Genomic DNA, 22605 nt, shown 5'->3' with positions numbered 1-22605 from the left:
ATTTTTCCCTAATCAACAAGCTCCTGAAAAATGGCTTGTGTTATACCTACAATTTTAGGCACAAACATAAAATAAGGACTTTTCAAAAAAATCCATTCCAACATACACCATTAGCCTTTGGCAGCTGAAGATTTTTTTTAGTGAGGAGCATGAGTGAAAGTTCTCTGTAGTTCATATTTCTGAAAAGTGCCTTGGTCAGACAGTCCTCCCCAGCTGCAAAGGATTCACCTTCATTTAGAGTACATACATCATACTAGTTTCACTAGCAACCCGTATCAGAAAGTTTGCTTAGCTCTACAATTGCACAGGCTAGGAAGAAACAGCAGGAACAATGCATTGAAAAGTTTCATGTATTTCTTCCACATTTGGTTGCTTCTTGTTGCAGTTTGGTGCATGCTACTTTGCTAACTTCCAGTTAAACAAGTGCTTGGAACATTTTTAAAGCTGCCATGGGACAGACTGATGTTTTACACTGGAGACTAGCTTCTTCATTTATTTTTCCTAGAAATAAAACAAGTATTTCCCAGGTGGAAAGATTCTTGAAATGTTACTATTTTTCATAGCTGCTTGGTAATGTAAAAATGTAATATCTCTTCTGTGACCCACTTGTTTTGGATTCAACAAACAGCCAGACCTATTATTTTAAGATTCATGGAGCCAAAATATTTATATATTTACATAGTACTGTGAATGTGAAAAGCAGGTTACAAATATTAACCAGCTCAACCTTTCCACAACATGAGTGGATTATAAGAAAATTATATAGGTTATATTTTATAGCTGGAGAAACTGAGGCACAGACAAGAAGGGCCCTCATCAAAGCATCGCTGAATTGTGGGTACACCACTTTAAAAAAATGGTCCCCTCTTTAGAAATGACTGAAGTTATTCATTCCTGAAAATCAGGCCACTGACTTAAAGGCCTAAACACAGATTCAGGACTCTAGATTAAAGGACGCAAGGTCAATCATTTTGGTCTAGGTATCTCAAAGGCCACGAAATCCCAAAGCAGAGGAAGCCAAGAGAGACTGCTTGGAATTCTGGCCCTTCAGTGCCTTGCACAAACCCGTGCAGACAGCTTAAGCAATGATTCAAGCTCAGGACTTTTCTGACCACATCTGTTCTCTCTGGCTAGGGACAGACATTCAAAAAGCCTGAGCCTGAACTGATCAAATCTTTGCAGGTTAGTGTAACCTGGCTAGGCTAAATCACTTTGTAACTGCCAGACATCCCAGACAAGCAGAGACATGCCTGCAGTGGCTCAGGTTAGAAGCTGGGGGGCGCTAGAGCAGCCCTCCCTTCCCTTCCACAGAACTGAGCTGAGGGGTGCATGGCCAGGCCCTTGCAGCATGCTCCAATTAGCCCAGCAGGGAATTGATAACAGTGTTAATCACCCCGAACTCAGTGTTTATCACCCCATTAAAAGAACAACAGAGGGACATTACCAGCTACCTGTAGACTCTACCTGTTGGCTCATCACACCATTGCTAGCATGTGGTCTACTAGCTAATACACAGACAACTCTCTGCAAGGCAGAGGGAAGGGGGGAATTCCTGTTTAGCAGAGAGTGGTGAGGAGGAGGGGGAAAGCAGCCCACAGTTTCTGCTTGAGCTCCAGCCAGGGAGCAGAGAGCCCCACCCAGCCCAGAGAACATGCTGGGATGCTGTGGGAATCTGGTTTATCTTCAACCAGCAAGGGGTCTGGGACAGAACATTGCATAAACTGGTTTGACCCAAATTGGTTAAGTCTGATACTACATTCAACCAGGTTTATCTCAAACCAGTTTCAGCCATTTTCAAACTGGTTTATGTGCACTGAACAGCTGTTCTGTTACAGGTTTAAACCAGTTTTTGACCACTTAAACTGGTTTGTGTGTAATGCCTGTCCCTAACTTCTGGGAAAACTCTAGTAAAAGGAAGAGGAAAGCTATTTCCACTTCCATTCACATGCAAACTCTAGACAGTCTGTATCACTCTGTCAACAGCTATTGAAAATGTCAGATCAGAAAGCTCTGTCTTTGAAGCTAGCTTTGCTTTACCTGCTGATAGCCTGGGCCGGGTTCTTGGTGTCTGCATCTCTTGTCGGGCATGCGGCAGCATGTGATAACGTTTTGCTTCATTCACTAGATCCCGGCAGGCCTCTGAAGACTTTATCAACTCCTCATTGTCAACAACGTTTAGCAGATAACTGGGATGGATGAAGGGTAGGCGGACCACTGCCAGCAATTCTGCAGCGTACTGGGGAAAGAACACATGGGCAGCCTTAGTACTGGCTTTCAGCTGCTCTGCATTTCCTCCTCCCCGATCCTGAGCATTCCCCTGTCACCCAACTTGGGAACAGCTGCCCTCAGCACATGAATTTTGCAGCACGCCAATCTGATTGTCATGGAGCCTGCATGCACTCTCCAAACCTTGATTAATGCTCAGGCAGGACAGAGACAGCACATCCTTCCACTGCTCCACTACCTAGGTTTTTTTTTGGTCTCATAGGGAGAAGAAATATTCTTCAAAAGGTGGCAACTCTTGTTGTACAGTGCAGTATACAGAGATTATGGAATAGAAGCTGAAGCTGAGCTCAGGCTGACTATAACTCTCTGTGCACTGGGGACACGCAGTAATTTTCCCAGCTTTCCAAATTAACCCTGAAATTTAAAACCGGTTGCTACAACCCCCCCACCAGTTTGATTTTTTTTTTTTTTTTTTTAGTGTTTTAAGTATGATAGAAAAGCATCTGAGCCGGGCAGGTTTCAGGAACCTTCATGACAGAAACTAAACAATAGTATCCAGCCTGTTAAAAAACACTCAGTGAGCACAATTTATTTGGTAGGAAAGCAAATCACTTAAATATAAGATTTACAGGCGTCAGACTCCAGAGGGCACTATCTGAATACCGACACTGCCCTATTCTATACCAGTACAATAAACCTCATAATGCAAAGGACGCTGGAATAAATGAAGCTGCCTGTCACCACTCGTGGCATGAAGGGAGAGGGAACCATGAGAGGGAAAAGTGCCATGGATAAATGAAGAGTCCATCCACTGAGAGCACATTATTATTTTTTCATAGCTGTGTATCCTACAGCACATGGCAGCATGCTTGAGAGGGACTGGAGAAGGAAAAGAGCAGGTGGGTAGAATGAGCACGTTCAGACAGTGGCTTGAACTCTGGTGCATGTGTAGAAGAGCACAGAAAACAAAAGGGCTTTTAACAGCAGTAAAGACCAGTCTCAGTGGGCGCATCTACATGAGATGCTTTACTAAGCATTAGACTAATCTAATATACCATAGAGTGTCACTGTCTACTGGTGTGCAAAACTTACTGTGCAGTAAATTAGGATTGTGTGTGGTTTGCTAGTACCAAGAAATACGGGCACTAGATTAACAGTGCATTAGCTACTGTGCAGTAGTACATGTGTAGACGCTGATTGGGAACAATTTGCTCCTGGTCAGCCTAGGCAGCAGGGGGCCACAGGGGCCACGGAGCTGTCTGCAACGCTGGTGCAGAGCTCAGGATCGCAGCCTGGCTTGGCGGCACTGGACTGGGGCAATGTCCCATGGCCAAGCACCAGCAGCACCCTGAGCTCTTCCCTTGCTTTGTCTGCTGAGAGGATGGGGGAGCTCTCTGTCCCCCGTCCTGGTGCTGCTCAGCTCCTGGCTCCCCCCAGGATCTGTGAGCTGAGCAGCGCTGGGATGGGACAGCTCTTCGTCCCTGCTGTGCTGGGCCAGGGACAGAGAGTTTCTCCATCCTCTCATCCCTCCTGCTACCCATGCACACCCCCCAGTTGGTTCCCGTGAGTTGCAGAGGCAGCAGCAGGGCTTAGGGGCTGGAGATGGGCTCCCTGGTCCCATCTCTTGACATGGTCACACACACAGTTTACTGCACCTTATTTTCATGCCAGCAACCTTAAGGTGCATTAACTGCATGTGTAGACATACTCAGTAACAGTTACATTGTGGTCACACTCCCAGGCCCCTGCTGGAATCCAGTCCAATGTGGGAGTGAATATTCCTGAAGATGTGGGGGAATGTGGGGCAAATACAGCTCTCACTGATCTGGCCATTTGCTTTTTAATACTATGCACATTCCTCTATTGCCCGAGTGTCTCCACGGCTGGCTGAAGCTGCAGTAGGGGGAGAATGAAGAACATGCGCATGGAAAAAGGGAAATGCTGAGTGAGGTCGTGGCTGGTGAGGCTGTTTCTTCAGATCTGTCGAGCACAACTGGATGCCTCTTTGCTCCACCTGCAAGGCGGCGCATGGCCATACCCATAACAGGGACACCGTCAACGAGCTTCTTCCTTTCTCGGAGTAAGCTTAAAGCACAAGCTTCGTTTTGGGGGGAAATGCAAGAGTTTCTCTTTCCCCCAGGAGTTTGCACTAACCTACCTCCTTCAAGCTATGTCAGTCTGATGAGATAAGCTCAGTTAAAACGAGCATGTAACGTGACGGTGTTGGATTCAGTCTGGCAGGCGGAAGAACCCAGGTTTTCACAAAATCCAAGCACTTCATTTAACAGAGTGGAATCGAGATGGAAATGCTTCACAGCCCGAGACATCCAGTCTTCAGCACTCAGAGGGGAGACGAGTGTTTGCGTAACAGTGACATCTCTGAGGTTGGCAGTGATAACAAGTAACATGGTAATAAAGCTTTACACCTCCATACAGTGTCTGAACAGCTTCGGAGGTTTTGCATTTATCACTAGGAGCCTCTCACCAGCCCTGGAGGTTGGTGAGCGTTATCGCCTCCATTTTACAGGCAGAAAGCCGAGGCATGGAGATTAGATCACCTGCCACTCGGAGGTCATGCAGTGGCAGAAAGCTTTCCTGACTCCCCTTTGTTATAGTGATCAAAACAGGCTGGCACAACTGAGAGTCCTGCCCTAATTCAGGCATGAGGTTGCTTCACAGGATCCCAAACAAGGAAGCAGATTTATTGCAGTACCGTTCCTCCTTGCTTTTCAAAATTTATTTTGGAGGGAAGAAATGTCACGCCCCCTCCATGGAGTCACAAATATCTGGGACCTGGCTACAGATGCCTTAATGTCATTAACTGGTGGTAACTTGTGGGAGAGGGAGCACAGCTGCCATATGGCAGTGGGTGGCAGAGTTCTGACTTCAGGAAGTGCCTTTTTAAGCAGGCTGAAGGCGTTTAACCTTATGGAGAAGCCAAGAAGAAACGCAGAATTAGAACACCGGGAATAACAAGGAACTTGGATACACTGGAGATGAGCCAGACAGTCTCCAATGGGGACACACTAAACCCCAGGCTGCTAATGAAGTAAAAGGAATTGCTGAGCAGGAATGTAAGTAATGGTGAAATGGGACGATTCATGAGTCGACAGCTCAGGTAGGACAACCAACTTTCCTGAGGTCCTGGCAGGTGCTCCTTCTGCTCCTGAGCGCAGGCTCTGTGTAGGAAGTGGCCATCTTGCCACAGAAGACCCAATACAAGCTAATATTCATGTCATTAAATTAGGACGTGGGGTTAGACATGCACCAGGGTAGTGCCATGTCTGGTCTTAAATTGGCATTTAAAGCAGAGCTCCCCTCCAGCAAAGACAGACAATTCTGACTCACCCAGCAGAGACACTGCATCCTTCCCTCATGCCTCCTCGAATAAATGGGGCAACGGCTGCTGAATTAATAAAGCAAGCGCTCTCTCTCGCCCACCTTACCTTAATTAGATTAGTGAGAAAATGTAATTCTGTTTCTCTCCGTCTCTTTCTCTCTCCCTCTTTGTCTGAGCTTGTGGCTCATTGTGAGGGCTAATAATAATTAGAACATGTCGCTTTCTCTCATCAGCATGAAAGCTAATGTCACGTATCAAAGCTAATGTCACATTTCACTCTTATTCTTCCTCCACCCAAACAGCTACAGAAATACAGCTCTGTGTGTGCATGAGCTGCTACTTGAGTTGATCATTGATGGCATTAAGGGTATGTATAATCTCATTGTTTTTTACCAAGGGATTTGTAGGGGATGTATAATCTCACTGTCTCTAGAAGCAGAGGCTTTTATAAGCCAATGGCTTTTTGTGCTAGTTCTTTTAAGCACTATAGTCGAGGGTGAATTTCATTTGGCTTTACTGATTTAAGTACATTCAAGTGATCTAGGCATTCTGCAGCCTATTCCTTTCTGATTCGGCCTTCTGACTGCTTCCTAGCCCTGTTAGCTCTGATTGCATTAAATATCCTGATACCATTATCTTTTTTATTGAAGACTGGAATAAGTACTATTAAGCATTTCAACCTCCTTGCCACCTGTTATTTGCTCCCCTTCCTTTTCTTTCATTTTCCCCTTGCTTTTTATGCACTTATTTCTATTGTTCCCTCTTACATTATTATTATTATTATTATTGCGAGCAATGTGAGACGAGGAGGAGGAATTGTGGTAACAGTAATAATAATGAAGATGATGGTAATAATGTAACAGGTATGTGTGAGGGAGCTTTGCAAAAGGCCCACAGAAAATCGTCAGAGAACAGCCTTGGATTTTTTGGCTGCAAATCTGCAAATCTTAGTATATGCAACTCTCTCTACCTGGCTACAAGAGCAAATTGGGTGCCTCAAGATACAGCTTGGCGGATGTGTTCTGCAATCAGTGAAAGGCTATTGTCTGCATTATGCAGGAGGTCAGACTAGATTGTGATAATGGTCTTATTCTAGTCTGAAATTCTGTGAACCTCTCAACTCATTTTAGCCTGTTTTAAAAGGGAGAACAGGCCTCAGGCCCTGGAAAATTTCCACCATTGTTTAGGCAGGCATGGTTCTGCTCCAAGGAGTTTGCCATTTGAAGTGAACACACAAGCTAGGAACAGACATTCAAAAAGCCTGAGCCTGAATTGATTCAATCTTTGCAGGTTAGTCTAACCTGACTAGGCTGAACTGGGCTGTAACTGTTCAAACATCCCCTCTGGACTGAAGAAATACAGGCCTGCACTGGCTCAGGCTAGAATCCGGAGGGCACTGGAGCAGCTCTCCCTTCCCTTCCAGAGTGCTGAGCTGAGGGGGGTGTGACCAGGCCCCGACAGAATGCTCTGATTAGGGAGCCTGCTCCCCCAACACTCCTGACCAGGAGGGAGCCAGCAGGGAGTTACACAGCATTTAGTTACACAGCATTTAGTTACACAGGGAGTTGATAACAAAGCATTTAGCACCCCATTAAAAAAACAAAAGCCTCTCTCATTAGTTCAAGCTCTTCTTAAACAATTTTTTCCAAGGAAGGCATGAAGGGACATTACCAGCTCACCTGTTGATTAGCTCCAAAAAGCCCTAAGTGGACACTGTCCTGTCTGCCTTACATAGACACCTCTCAGCATCAGCTAGCATACCACATGCTGGCTATGGTCTCTGCTGTGGGAGAGAGGATGGTGGGATCCCTGCTTGAGCAGGGAGTGGTGAGGGGTGGGTGGGCCAGGAAGAAGCCAGGCAGACCCTGCTGTGCCTGCAGTCTCTGCCAGAGCTCCAGCCAGGGAGCAGAGGGGAGGGACCAACCCAGCTCTTTGGAGCAGACAGCCCAGCCCAGGGCTGCAAAGCATCTGGGATGCTAGAGGACTCTGGTTTAAGTTAAACCAGGAAGGGGTCTGGGAAAGACATTGCATAAACCAGTTTGACCCAAATCAGTTAAGTCTGATACTACATTCAACCAGGTTTATCTCAAACCGGTTTCAGCCATTTTCAAACTAGTTTATGTCCACTGAACATCTGTTCTGTTACAGGTTTAAACCAGTTTCTGATGACTTAAACCAGTTTATGTGTAATGTCTGTCCGTAGCCACAGAGGCTGAGGCATGAGTGTGGAGACAGACAGGACCAGCCTTTCAGTTGGCGCCAGGCCTGACCTGACTTCATGCACCTTGATTTATACCACCTGGATTTGGCTGACAGAGTCACAGTCAGCTGCTGGGGCTTGCTGAGTCCTTGTGGTTTGATTCCACATGGCAGGGACAGGTGAGGAAGGGGAGTCATGTTTAATGGAGGCAGCACCATACCTAAACTCCTGGTGGCCCCACGTGAACTTTTAGAATTGGGCCCCCCTTTGCCAGAGATAATGATAATAATAATTTAAAAATTACCATTTTCGGGCCCCCTTTCCATCTGGGCCCTGGGCAGTTGCCTGGTTCACCCAAGCCTGTGTCTGGCCCTGAATGGAGGACTCAAAAGGCAGCAATGTGGGATGGGGTAGAATGGCAAACTATGACAGTCCTGGTGTGGGCTGGCTCCTGAGACACACACCCATTCAGCCAATCTGCAGCAACATAACTAGGGGTGAGCAAGAGGGGCACCTGCCTCGGGTGCCAAGTTAAGAGGGGTGCCAGAATTGCCACCCACCCCAACCGAGTCCACAGTGCAGCAGCATTTCCATGCCAGGAACTGAAACAGTTTCTGATTGCTGCTGCTTTAAGAGCTAGAGCCAGGGTGGGCAGAGCATGTGTGGCAGCAACAGCAGCAGCCGCTCAGCCAGGACTGTGCAAGAGTCCCAGCATGGGCAAGGTGGCTGCCCTCCTGCTCCTTGCTCTCTGAACCATGTGCCAACCCCTCCCTGCCCTGCTTGTTATGCCACTGTCAATCTGGCACCAGTTTCATTGGGTCAGCTGGCCAGCAGTTCCTCCATGTAACCTGCAAGGACTTCTGAAAGCCAGGACCAAAAATGTCTATGCTGTAAAACCCTGGTTCTTCACCTTTTCAGACTCAAGGCACTCCTCCTATGGACATTTTCATAATTTAGAGGAACCCCATTTCAAAAAAGGATTAAATATAGTATCATAGAGAATCAGGGCTGGGAGGTCATCTAATCCAACCCCCTGTCTGAGGCAGGCTCATCCCTATCCAACCATCCTATACAAATCCATGGTTACCCTATTAGCAAAACTACACAGTCAACTCTGACACAACCACAAGATGTAACACTTTAATCTGCCACAGGGGAAGCAGAGGGACCACAGTGGCCAATGTCCTGCTGCTGCAAAGGTTGTTAAAATATGCTACAGAAACCCAAGGAAGAGAGCTATGCCCCTTCCATAAAGGAAGGCAAAAACCCTCCTTCCTAACCCCAAACATGGCGATCTGCCTGACCCTGAGCAGAGGGGCAAGACCCTCTAGCCAGGAACCTCTGACTTAGGTCCCGGCATTGGCACACCACAGTCAAAACCCCCAGTCTTGGAGGTAGCCAACACCCAATACTTCTAAGGAAGGCTTAACAAATTAATATACATTTTATAATGTAAGCAATATTATTAATGGATGTGCTAGTAATTAATTGTACGACTAGAAGCATAATATTCACCCCTTCAGCATGCTGGTGAGGAGTGCTCCCCTGGCTCTGCCTGGCTCTGCACACACTTGCTCCAGACTGGCACCTGGACCCTCTACATTTGGGTCTAGGTCACTGCCAAGGACCAGGAACCATTGGATAAATTTTGGCGGGGGCTGAAGGGGGGAAGGGGCAACTGAACACATAAGGCGTGGGAGGGGGGCAGCAGAGGGGCACCCCCCTCTTTACCCCCAGTGCAGTCCCTATCACTGTGGCTATTCCTTCGGGGACTCGCATGCCAGGAACTGGAGTCAGCTGCTCCCACAGCCTTTCCTGATGTTGCTTGGAGCATGTGAGGAGCTGGGGAATGACTTGGGCTAAAAAGTATGGCTCTGTGGCCACATGCCTGCCTCCACCTGCAGCAGGATACACTGCTCCAAGTGGCTGGCATGGGGCTGCCAGGGGCACCCATAGCTGTCCCTTGTTTGTGGGACTCTGGGTGGGTAGGGGAAGGAGTGAGCAGCGTGCTTACCTTCTTGCACAGGTGCCAGGCACTGTGACACCCTGGGGTGCTCCATAACCCTGGTCGAGAAGCACTGCTGTAAAAACAGAGTGCTCCTACTCCATGCAGCTGACAATCCACATGTAGTTGTGAGAGCGACTGAGCTTAAGGTGCCTGGAGCAGTACAGCCCTGGGTATACTGAGCCCTGGGTATACTCCATGGTATACTGAGCGTAGGTGTTCACACATATCCACAGAATCACTCTCACTCTTTTAACTTATCAGATGAAACGATAGCTCCATATCAACGGGCAGAAAGCAATAACCCAAACTGGAATTTGGGCCAGGCTCTGTGATTACTGTTCCTCCCCTGTGGAGTCTTTAATGACAATACATGGTCAGGAGCTGTATTTAATCTCATCTGAGAGATGGCAGCTCTGACAGCAAAACGTCCCCAGTCCTATGATGGGGCATTCACTGGTCAGGGTTTTCACAAATTTTCACTAATTTGTTATGTAAGTGCTAAACGGTATTATTGGGTCAGGATTAAGGTTGAGGGATGGCTCAGCCTACTGTACTATCAATACCATTTGCTGCACTGTGAAGTCAAATGTCTAATCCTGCTTAATTTATCCATTTCCCCTCTGTAGATGTATCTTCCATGTCTGCAGTCAGGACATCTCCTGACCAGCTGGATCACAGATTATTTTAATGCCACTTTTACTTCTCTTTGGTTGTCAGAACAAGGATGTTCACTTCGCTAAACTTTTTGTGACCTTTTCCACGTTACTAATTATTTTGTATGACCAGTGGATTGTTGAAAATGGTCTTTTTTCTAGTATCTCATGCTCACTTTCAACACCCTCTTTGGCATCACGTTAAAAAAAAAATCACTCTTTACTCTCAAATCCCTAGGCTAGCAAAATCCTCACAGGTATTCTTGGAAGGACTATCACTGTGTGCCTGCTTTTATGAGGGCCACAATAGTATACAGCCAGTTTTAAAAGGAAATATGTTTACTGCTTCAGAATTGAATTTCCTGCTCCTTAAATATTACACTGGAAAGCTATCAAGATTTTTGACATTTTTGAAGTAATGCCCAGGGAGGTTAAAATAATGTTTCCCTGATGCCTTATAACTCATCTGTCTCTCTATTTTACTATTCTTTCATACAAAAGACCCTTTGTGCTTTCTGCCTAAAGAAACATATTTTAACTAGAAGTACAAATACAGAAGTTAGATTATCCACGTTAAGAAAGGTTTTCAGTCCAACAAACTGCTGTTTCAGCTGTTTATGTATAATTCTAGAAGACTTTTTGTTAACATTTTAAACTAAACCAGGCGTACATTCAATTCATCACACAGACTAAAGAGATTAATGCCTCTGCGCTTTAAAAGATTTCTCTGTACTCTCACATAAAGACCAGGTTCAAATTCACCCTGATTCTAGAGAAAAGCCACACATTTCTACTCTGACAGCAACAGTAAATTCTCAGCTGTACCACTGAACTTAGAGGGGAAAATTGGGGAAGAAGCTATTCCTTCGTTATGAATTGCATAATGGGCAGCAAAAGGAATTGAAAATAGAATCGTACAAATGAGAGCAGGAGGAGACCTCAGGAAGACGAGTCCAAGCCCCTGGTTAAGGCAGGATTGTCCCTGCCTAAAATATTCCAGGGAAGTACCTCTAACCTGCTCTTAAAAACTTCCAATGACAGATATTCCACAACCCCCTAGATAACCTATTCCACTGCTTTAACTGCTCTCAGCATCAGAAAGTCCTCCCTAATAGTCAACCTAAACTTCTGTTGTTGCAACGTAAGATTGTTCTGTACCCTATGGCCACAGAGAACAGTCGATTCCCACCCTTCTTTGTAACTACCTTTGAGAGGGTTAGCAAGACTGTTATCAAATCCCCCTGTTATCAAATTGCCTTCTCTTCTCTAGACTAAATAATCCCAGTTCTTTCAAACTTTTCTCATAAATCATGTTTCCTAGACCTCTAAATCATTTTTGTTGCTCTCTTCTAGACTTTCCAATTTGTCCAGGTCTTTCTTGAAGTGTAGTGCCTAAACCTGAGGCAGGCAATTATTTTGGCTGGAGGGCTGTTTAATGAGTTTTGGCAAGCCCTGCCCCTTGGCAGAAGCCCTGCCTCCTGGTTGCCATCTTGGGACTGGAAGTCCTACCCCCTAACCTTTGCCACCATAAGTCACTCCCCTTGCCCCCAGAAGTACTCCTTTTGGGAAGGGGGTTTGCCATCTTCCTGCCCCTAGGGCAGGGGGCTGAACTCGATGATCTTCCAAGGTCCTTTCCAGCCCTTATGTCTATGAATCTTGGAACCAGAAAAAAACCCAACTTGTATACTAAAAATTAAATATTGACAATAACATATTTTAATTTTATTTAAAAAATATTTTTGTCCTGATTTGTGTGTGTTTGCATCATGTACACAAGGTGATTTCATAATAGCTGAAAACGAGGACTGACTTATATATTATAAGGGAGTGTGAAGGGTTGAGGGATATGGAGGGGTGGGTATAGGGTTTGTGGGGGGGCTGTGTGTGTGTATGTGGGGTGTGGAGAAGGGTGTGGGGGAGTGTGTGGGTGAGTGGATATGGGGGATTTGTGGAAGTGTTTGTGGGGATGTGTGGGTGTGTGTGTGGGTATGGGGTTTGTGGGGTGAGTGGCGGGGAAGGGTGGTTGGGAGGTGTCTGTGGGGGGTGGGTGTGGGGTGTGCCTGGGAGGAGTGGGTGCATATGGGGTGGGCTCTGTGTGCAGGTGTGTGTGTGGGTGCAGTATTTGTGGGGTGTGTGATTGTGTGTAGGGGAGGATGTGGTTGTGAGGTTTGCAGGGGGGCAAATAGGGGTATGGTGGGGTATGCATGGGAGCCCCTGCATGCACCCCGAGCCAGTTAGCTGCTGCCACGCAACAGCCTGGAGCCCGTGCGCCATGTGGCACCTCCCTGCAGGGCAGCCAGGAGGCAGTGGTGACGGCAATGGAGACACAGGGTAGCCCGGTGCAGGCTCCAGGAGGCTGCAGCAGGGAACTGCCAGCAGTGGGAGCAGGAGGGGCTGCTTTTACCCTGCACTGAGCAACAGCTTCTGTCTGCCACTGCTGCTGAGCCCAGGTGAGCCTGGAGCAGGTGTGGGGTCGGGGCTGTGCAGCATCAGTTCCCGCTGGTGCCACAGGGCTGGGGCTGCCGGCTTTGGTAGCCAGGAGGAGCCACCTGCCACCTGGGCTGCCTAGAAAGGCAGTCCAGCTGCGGAGCTGCCCCAGCCCTGCTGTGTGCCCAGGAGGCAGCAGGACGCGCCAGAGCTGGACTGTGCCTGGGCCAGGGGACTGAGGGACCTGCTGCAGGCTGGATAAAGACCTGCTGTGAGCTGGATCTGGCCCATGGGCTGTATTTTGCCCACCACGCCTAAACCCAGGAGCAGAACTCTAGGTGAGGTTTCACCAGTGCTGCATTGGAAGTGATACCCCTGTTGAAACAACCCAGCATGCTAATGGGTTTTTTTTTTTTTCAAACAAGAGCACACTGTTGACTCATATTCAGCTTGTAGTCCACTATAATCACCAGTTCATTTTCTGCAGTGCTGCAGCTTAGCCAGTCATCCCCCAATATGTACTTGGGCATCTGATTATTCCATCCTAAGTGCAGCACTTTACATTTGTCTTTATTTAATTTCATTTGATTAATTCCAGCCCATTTTCCCAGTTTGTCAAGGTCCTTCTGAATCCTAATCTCCTCCTGTAAAGTGTCTGCAACTCCATCCAGTTTGCTGTCATCTGCAAATCTGCTCTCTCTGCACTCAATCTGCAGCACAGGGTCCTAGGCAGCAGCACACTACCAGGACAATTGTAGAAGAAAGCTCAGTTCATTAGTAGAAGATCAAGGGTTGTTAATATTTACGGAAGGAAAAAATTAGCAGAAACCAAGGAGATAACAATGAGCCATGAAGTCAACTGACTCCCTCTACCCACCTGAACAGAAACATGGCTGTCCCTGCCTGGTAGTTGGTTTTAAATTTTGAGTAGAGCAGGAGGTATCTTAAGAATCATTCACACTCCACCAGGATCCACTGTGGCCACCAGCTGCTGCTTTTAGACTCCTCGTGAATAGCACAAGACTTCATGTTGTCAGAAAGATGCTCCTTTTAGGTATGTTTTTGCAGCATTCAAGTGCTGCCTGACAACTGGGGCCTGTGCTTCAATGTGCATTGCTAGGATACAGGGACCAAGCAGTTAGGGTGTCTTGCTATGGCTGCAAATGTCTAAGTTTAAGCCCTGCTCTGGATTTGTGTGGAAATTTATCTATTGGCAACCCATTTGTATATGGGTACTGGGCTATTTTAGCTAGGGAGTCAAAAGCAGCTGGACATGACTCTAGAACATTACTCCCTTGTGTGGTACTGGCCGTGGGTACCAGGGTACCTTAATCACTCCATGGACCATTTGACTTCAGTAGACCCTCAACTTTTGGGTTTTTTTACTTGACTTCAGCCCATATTGCCCAGGGATATTACAAAGACATGTTCTACTTTTAATACCCTCTTCCACAAGTATAAGCGTTAGGACACACCCAGAGGAACTTTTCAGCTCTGATGGAGTTCATATTTATTTATCTATCAGTCATTACCAAGAGCAGCTTATTGCAAGTGAAAAGTTGCTCTCAAATGAAACTCCAAAGCCTGATAACATTGGAGCTGGAAACATCACAAGATGAGCACTTGGAGTTAAATCTGATTCCCAGGCTCTGGACTCACATAGTGACTCAACAGGAGGGAGTTACATGTATACATCGCATGCACAGCAAAAGGAATATAGTAGCTCTCTCTTCCTGAAATGAAATTTAAATACGACACCTTTATGGCAGCACAGCTGACTAAACACTATAATATCAACTGCATAGAGGGAGCTACTGCCCCAGTCTGTAACTGTTCATGGAGCAATATGGGAGCATGCATTTTTAGGGGTAACATGATAAGGGGCTTTTTCTAAGCACATGGGAAGATAAATCATTAATGCATTACACACAGGTCTTGTCTTGAGCTAAAACTTTTCAGAAATAATCTCAGCACAAGCTACTTCTTCAGCTGACTAAACCCTGCTGAAATAAAAGAACTCAAAAAATAACAAAAGAGACGACAACCGGTAATTGGCATTTCATTTGTGCTGATTATAAATATCCACCTACATATACACCTGTATACACGCCTATGCACCACAAGAACCATGCTGTCATGAAGAAATAGTTAGTCCCTGTTATCTGCCTTGAAAAAAGAAACTAGTTCCTGGCACATATATCTGATACAGAATAAGGACACACATGCACATGTGCGCACATCTCTCTACCCCAACACACAAAAATAATTTCTTCATGCTTATTCTTCTGTTCAGAAAGGGGCAGAATGTTTGCATTGGGGTAACTTAGAGCCAGGAACTGTATTCCTGCTTCTGTCACTGATATACCATGAAGTGACGGAGAGCGGAGCATCAAGGATGAAGCTACTTGCTTATGTAAATGTTCGAAGGATTGTGAACTTAGTCCTGTGATTCTCAATGAGAGTGTACTGAGATTTTCTTTTTAAGGGTGCCATGAGGTGCCACATATAATAAGCACTGTTAGGTGTGAAAACACCTACGCATGATGCATAAGATAAATCCTGATATTTCCAATAGGAATCCACAGTGTTAAAAACATTCTGACCTGTTGTGGTCTTTCTGAATGCTTTGCAACAGAAGAATTGCTCTCTTACTTTTCCCTTGTCAAGAAATGAATAAAGCTAAGTGGGGTGCCTCGAATTTAACAAGGTGCCTCGAATCTTCCAACTATGAAACTATGAAGGTTGAGAAACACTGCCTTAGTCAATAGGTTTCTTCAAGTACAGGCAGACATAATTATTTTTATTTAAATAGGAAAATGTGTTGGGAAGATATACAACTAGAGAGAGGACTTCAGGGGAAGTGTGACCCTAAACTACTTTTCATGTTCTTTTCCCCCATTAAGTACACTTTAACAAAGCGTCATCAATGGCTCAGTGTCTAGCTGGGAGGAGGTATCAAGTGGAGTTCCCCTATGTCTGTCCTGGGTTCAGTATTGTTTAATATCTTCAATAATGATTTGGGCAATGGGATTGAGTGGATACATAGCAAATTTGTGAACGATACAAAGGTGGATGGAGTTGCAGGTCCTCTAGAGGATTTGGCTAGGACCCAGAATGACTTGGATAAACTGGAGAAACGGTCTGCAATCAATTAGATGAGATTCAACAAGAACAAGTACAAAGTTGTGCAAGTGGCATGGAATAATTGCATATACAACTAGAGACTGGGGAATGATTAGCTAGGCTACAGTACTAAAGACATGAGCCTGTGGGGTTATAGTACACTGTAAGCTGAAAGAGCCAACAGTGTGCTCTTGTTGCAAAAAAAGCAAACAGCAAATTGGGTTATATTAACAGGAATGTCACTTGTACATCAAGGGGAAGTGATTCTTCTGGTCTATTCAGCACTAGTGAGGCTTCACCTGAAGTACTGTGTCCAGTTTTCGGCCACACCCCTGAAGAAGGATGTGGACAGCTCGGAAAGACTCCAGCGCAGAGCAATCAAAATGGTTAAGGGCCTGGGAGGTAAGCCTTATGAGGAAAGACGGAAAGACTTAAGAGTTATTTGTTTTGGAGAAGAGAAGACTGAAGGGGACTTAATAACAGTCTTCAAATACCTGAAGGTCATTAGAGAGATGGTGGTGGTGGGCTTTTCTCAGTGGCCATAGGAGAGAAGACTAGGAGCCATGGCCTCAAGCTGCAGCATGGGAAATGTAGGTTGGAGATTAGGAGGAAATTTCTGACGATGTGGGTGGACAAGCATTGCAACAAGCTATCCAGAGAAATCGTGGAATCTCCATCCTTGGGAGTTTTCAAGAGCAGGTTGGACAGACACCTGCCTTGGATGGTTTAGGGATGGTTCTGGGATGGTTCTGCTCTGAGCATGGGGTTGGACTAGATGAGCTCATGAGGTCTTTTCCAACCCTACTTTCCTATGATCCTATTAACATCATTGCCATTTTAAAAAAAGGTCTACACACAACCTTTATCAGTAACAGGAAACTTCAACTGCTTATTCATTTATTAATTAATGGGCCTGCTCTCCCTGCATCTCCCTTTAATTTGCTGTTTGTGTTGTATCTGTTATTCCCCTCAACCTCCATGGTTGGTATGAACTTATTCTGCATCTTTCCAGCTCCTATTTCTTCTCTTCCTAGGCCTGTGTGGGTGCTGATGGTTTTTGCTTGACTGTTCTTTAGAAAAAGGTTCATTTAAACCTGGGATCTTTGAAGAGTCCGCTGCTATGTGAAGTCACAAAGGCTACTTCTCAATCCTTGAATTCAAGTTATGACAATTTTGGGTTAGCTGGATGTTAATTAGTGTATCTTTTAGGATTGTTGTTTTCTGCACAGGTGAACTTCAGTGCATTCTCCTACTATCTCGGTTACTAGGGCTGGGATTTCAAACAGAGTTGAAAGGTGCTAAGCACCAAAATCTCCGTGAATGCTAATATTAGTCAGGTGCCTAGAGCCCTAGGGCTCTTTTGAAAATTGCAGTTTATATTCCATATTTACCTCACATTTGCTTTCTGAAACCTAGCACCACTGAAAAACATTGGTCAATGAATTCATTTTTAATTATGACGAATCTAAGTAGGTCCTCAAGGTTGATATGGATGATGTCATTTGCTTTTCCTCCTCATTTCCTGCCTATTGCTACGGAGCCGACTCATGTTTTTTCTTGTCGAATTCTCTTCCCGAGGGATCATAACTTTGGAACCTCTTTGATGCCTCCTGTGAAACCTGCATATGTAAAATCCGCCTGAATATGGCATCTAATACCTTGAGAGCTGACCAGGAGCTTCTCATTTTCCTTTCCTTTAGAAATCCAGTTTCTCTTTTGCTGATCCTTGCAGCCTATCCAGAGATTCTCTTGAATGGTTAAAATGTAGTTCATTGGCATTCATAACACTTTTGATGTAAAGCCACTCTTCCACCTCTGCATCTTCTTCCCTTGCTCTCACTAGATGCTGAATTTTCATGTGTGCTTTGGTGTTTTTACAGCTTACATTTACCTTGTTGTAACTGTATGCCTTTGCTCCTACACTTATTTCTTTCCAGCATCCTAGGCAATTCCTCTCCTTTCGGTCTTCACATAGTTGCAGACAGTTATCCCCGCTTTAATTGTCATTAGACCAACTCTGCATATTCAATCCTTTTAATCTTTCCTCCTAAATCAATTCCTCTAGTCCTTAATCATTTGTGTTGCTATTCTCTAAATTAGCTTCCATTTGTCTACAAAGCTGCGGTCCTCAGGTGCCATTAAGATACTGTTTAGACAGAGCTCTCACTGTGGACACCAGTTCCTAGGAAGCTCATTAAAACTTTTATGGGTAAGCCATTTCATTTTATAACTGGACATTTTGGTATTACACAGTGCTTAGATGAAGGGCATGCCATTATGCCTGTGCAAATGATGAGGATCGTGACTTCTATTCCGCTCAGATTCCTGGCCCAGGTTCCTTTAGTACCGAAGCATCTTCCAGCCTTGCACTGAGAAAGACGACTAACATCTGTCATGTGTTTATTCTCTCATCCTCATCCCAGGGGGAGAACCGTGCGCTGTAGAGTGTCTTGTTTTAGTTAGGTTTTTGCCTTTTGTTTTGCTTTGTGGGGTTTTTTTTTGGTATACACGTTGCTGTGTATTTATGTGAGACGAGGCAGGTCAAAGAAACCTGCTTTACGCTTGGATCAGAACGTGGTGACGTTTCTTGTGGTCCCCGTTCTTGGGTAGTGTAGTCAGATACCGAACTGCTGCTTACACAGCCCTTTAGAGCGTCAACACCTTGTACAGATACGGGGCTGGATTTTCAACTCAATTATATTGACACAGCTTCTTTAACACAGCAATGTTGATTAATACCAGCTGAGGACACATCTCATTATCCAGCGTATCTTCCCAGCACTCCATGTGGTAGGTGTTTTTTTCCCACATTTTGAAGAGTGGGAAGTGGAAGCAGAGAGCTAAACTGCCTTGCCTTAGGCCACACAATGAGCCTGAGCTGGGATGTGAACTCCTGAGGGCCTACTGCCAAGTCCTGCCTGTCCTCAGACCACTAAACCATGCTGCTTTTCAGATAGCATGGCCTCATTACCCAACATATTTTTTGCATGATCTCCCTAGAGGTATAATAAGCTTATCAAAAGGATAACTATAAGGATAAACCCTACCATCTCATCCATCAGTCAGGAAGAGAAACAAATAGAAAAACAGCAACTCCAGCGTTTTCAGATGTGTCAGTCTGCTGCAGGCTTTCCATCTAGTGACAAGTAATCAAAATATATTTCTAGGACCAGTAGTCTGCTCTCACTGCAACAGGAAATTACCTAACTATTCAGGAACCTCACATGAGATGCTGTTTCTTTTGGTTAGATTGATTTCATGCATTACCCATGGTACCGGTATGGTTCCAAAAGTGTTACCATATGCAGCTAGCATGCCGTTTCAAAGCACTGGGGTCCAGTTACTTACCAAATATAAGCTTAATGAATATTTCATTATTTGAACTGCCTGTCTGTCTTACAGAGATGGATCAGTGACCTTTAAAGCACCGTTACGGTCTCTTTGTAGACTCCCAGATGCTGTGTCTCTGTGATGCTGTAAAACTCTCATATCCAGAGGCATAGCAAGCTCTTCTGTTGCCCTGGGCAAGGCGGAGGTGCAGGGGGAGGGAGTGTCTAGGGGACAGCTGAGGATCTGAGTGGCATCCAGGACCCGGGAGGTGAAGGTAGGGGTCCTGACAGCTGTGGGACTCCAGCTCCGCACAGAAGGGAAGCAGACTAGGGTGGAGCCAGAGCAGCTCTAGGGTCCTGAAAGCTATGGGGGAAGGTGCCTACCCCCCAATGGTGCGGCCAAATGTCATGCTGAGCCAAGAAATAAAACCTGTACTAGGGAAGCAGACGGGGTGCCCCTCTGTCTTCATCCCCTGCTTCTTTTCCCCCACAACCCTTATCTTCCAGGAACAGAGAGCCTCCTTGACATCACTGACTCATTCTCAACCTCTCTCCCAACCCACCCATGAAGTCGTGTGATTACAACCAGGCTAGTGTGCAAACACAGGCAGCCTCCCAACAACTTTCCAAGGAGCTTTCTTTCACTGGCGTTGTCACCCTGCTTCATCCTGCTCTGGAGAATGAGGCTGTTACATGGTATTTTTCAACAAGGCTCATCTACCCCACGGTTTACCAGGTTCAGATTATCCTTCCTGACTGCCTGGAGTTAAACCTAAGGACAACCAGGAAACAAAACAATGACATGCATAAGGGTCCTTAAAGACACCTGCCTCTACTTGGCTCCAGCTGAAGTCATGGATTTACTCTGCTGGGTCTGAGGCTAGGATCAAATGGGGCATGGAGCCATGAAAAGATGCTGGGCTTCATAGTTTCATAGTTTTAGGGTCGGAAGGGACCTAATAGATCTTCTAGCCCGACCCCCCGCCAGGGCGGGAGAACAACCCAAAAAAAACTCACCCTAAAAACAAAAACGGGACTCAAATGAGTCCAGCCAGGTAGGCATCCAGCCTCTTCTTAAAGACCCCCAGGGTAGGGGCCAGCACCACCTCCCTTGGAAGTTGGTTCCAGCTCCTAGCCGCCCTAACTGTGAAGTAGTTTTTTCGGATGTCCAATCTGTACCTCCTCTCCATCAACTTGTGCCCATTACTCCTTGTTATGCCAGCGGGGGCTAGGGGAAACAGCGTCTCCCCCAAACCCTTCTGGTTCCCCCTAGTGAGTTTATAGACGGTCACCAGGTCCCCCCTCAGCCTTCTCTTGTGGCTTAGCAAGGAGGAAGGGCGAAATGGGCTCTGAGAGCCTGCCCCGGGGAAGACGGCCATGCACACATACACACGGAGGCAAAAGATCCCTGGGATTTCAGATTAACACGGTTGGGACCAGGGGAGAGGAAGTGAAGTGAGGCGAAGCAAGGCTGGCCCCCTGAGGGGTACACTTGAAAGAGCAAAAAAGGGGTCCAAAAAAGGAGGGGCGATACCGGCTTTTCTGGGGGTCAATACCTTCACTCACTGTGCCAGCTTGGCCGTGGAACGGGGTGGGCCACCTGGGCCATGGCCCGACCAACTTTTAGTATGTTCATTTAGCCAATTATGCAGTTAAAAAACAGCTATACAGTTTTAACCGGAATGACAATTGTGCATTTGTGGGTTATACGAATTAACTTGTTAAAAGTTGGTCGGGCCATGGCCCGGGTGGCCCACCCTGGTCTGCAGCCTATGTTTGTGAATGCAAGCGCTTCTCGTCTCTGTGCATTTCCATAAAACCCCACGCACGCCCCAGGGCACTATATCCAGAACTGCATGAAGTGAGGGAAGGGCTTGAGCTTCATACAGCCCAGCTGAAAAGTGCTCACCCCTGAGACAGCTGCAACCCTGAGCAAGTGGGGAGTGCAGTCAATCCAGCTTGTCCTGTTATTCCTCAACTGCAGTTTCAATCGGTGGCCATAGCTCATTAGGAGCCCCACTGGCAGGGCCTTCCCAGGACTGGGATCCAGGATCACGGCCCTTCTCATGGCTATGGCTGTGTAGGTCGGCTAAGTCTCCCAGTGAAGTGGGAGCTACGCTGTCTTGTGCCCGCAGGCTGTCTGCACCAGGTGGCTTGCAGCCCGTTGGAGAGTAAATTGAGCCAAAGCTGCTGGTCAGGACTCCAGGAGCGTTCCCGGTGTGCTCAGCACGACCGTGACAGGTCTGGCAGAAACAGCGGCCCTAATTGCACAAGGGCCTGAGCACCTTGGACTCCTCTGGCATTCAAAGGATGCTGCGGGAGGGCCTGGGCATCAGGAAGGACTATGCCTGCATCATTTTTCATGCTGCAAAGAGGTCTCATCCAGATTTTCACAGATCATTTTTATCACTCAGACAACTGGTTAGGGCTGGCTTTATCTCCACCCTCCTCTTCCTCCGCTGCCCCAGAATAATTTGTTCCTGTGCTCTAAAAATGCAGATGCCATTATAAAATTTTAAGCAGAGAGTTTTGCATGGTAAATCTAAAAAGCAAGAACTTCTGCTTTTAGAAAATAAGCATTTAACTGACTAAGGGTCTTATAATAAGTCGGTGGGACACAAAAAGGGGAGAAAAAATTTAGAGCAGCAAAGTCTTAGAAAGTGATTAGCAGTATGTTTGGATAGGAAAAGCAGCAAACCCTTAGAAAGTATGTTTGGATAGGAAAGCAGCCAGTGACCTCTACCTTTAATGCGAATGTATTCAATGCACTCATTTTTCTATAGATACATATAAAAAATTAAAAGCCCTTGAAAAGTAATGTACAAAACCAAATGCCACAGCGAGAAATTTGGAGGAACAAATAAAGATGCCATCATAAACTATAAAAGCACTTCAGAAGCAGGAGAGGGAGGAAGGCAATTTGAAAAAATATGACCGCAACATGAAAGTGAAAGAGGAGGAGGGGATGGCAGGTGGGAAACGAAGGGAGAATGAAAACCACCACTTAAAAAATAAATTCATAACATCACCACAGCAGGAAGCAGAAGGAAATATTTAAACCAGCAATCTTGAAAACATAACCCAGACTGCACAGTGAGTGACACCCTCTGCTTGTGCCAGGCAGACAGATCCAGTCTGTGCGGTTCTTTCCACTCCTGCCCCCGTTCCCATCCCATCGTTCGCATGAAGTCGTGTCTCGGTAACGCAGCCGCTCAGAACGGGCTGTCTTCATCAAACTTCAAACAAGCCGAGACACTCGCGCAAGCACAGCGTGTTTTATAAGGCCAGCAGGAGCCGAG

At 46.1% G+C, this 22605-nt stretch overlaps 1 protein-coding gene across 8 annotated transcripts in view; it reads right to left on the bottom strand.

Annotated features, from left to right (window-relative positions):
• KLHL29 (kelch like family member 29) overlaps positions 1–22605 on the bottom strand; it is a 568419-nt gene that overhangs the window by 42592 nt on the left and 503222 nt on the right. For all 8 annotated transcript variants that reach the window (XM_025206190.1, XM_025206187.1, XM_025206189.1 and 5 more), the window contains one exon: positions 2038–2236. In XM_025206190.1, coding sequence (XP_025061975.1) covers positions 2038–2236 — 199 coding nt within the window. The remainder of the gene's footprint in view (positions 1–2037; positions 2237–22605) is intronic.

This window comes from Alligator sinensis, unplaced genomic scaffold (assembly GCF_000455745.1).
Source record: "Alligator sinensis unplaced genomic scaffold, ASM45574v1 scaffold780_1, whole genome shotgun sequence".
Classification (NCBI taxonomy): domain Eukaryota; kingdom Metazoa; phylum Chordata; order Crocodylia; family Alligatoridae; genus Alligator; species Alligator sinensis.
This window is presented reverse-complemented; position numbering and strand designations above follow the sequence as displayed.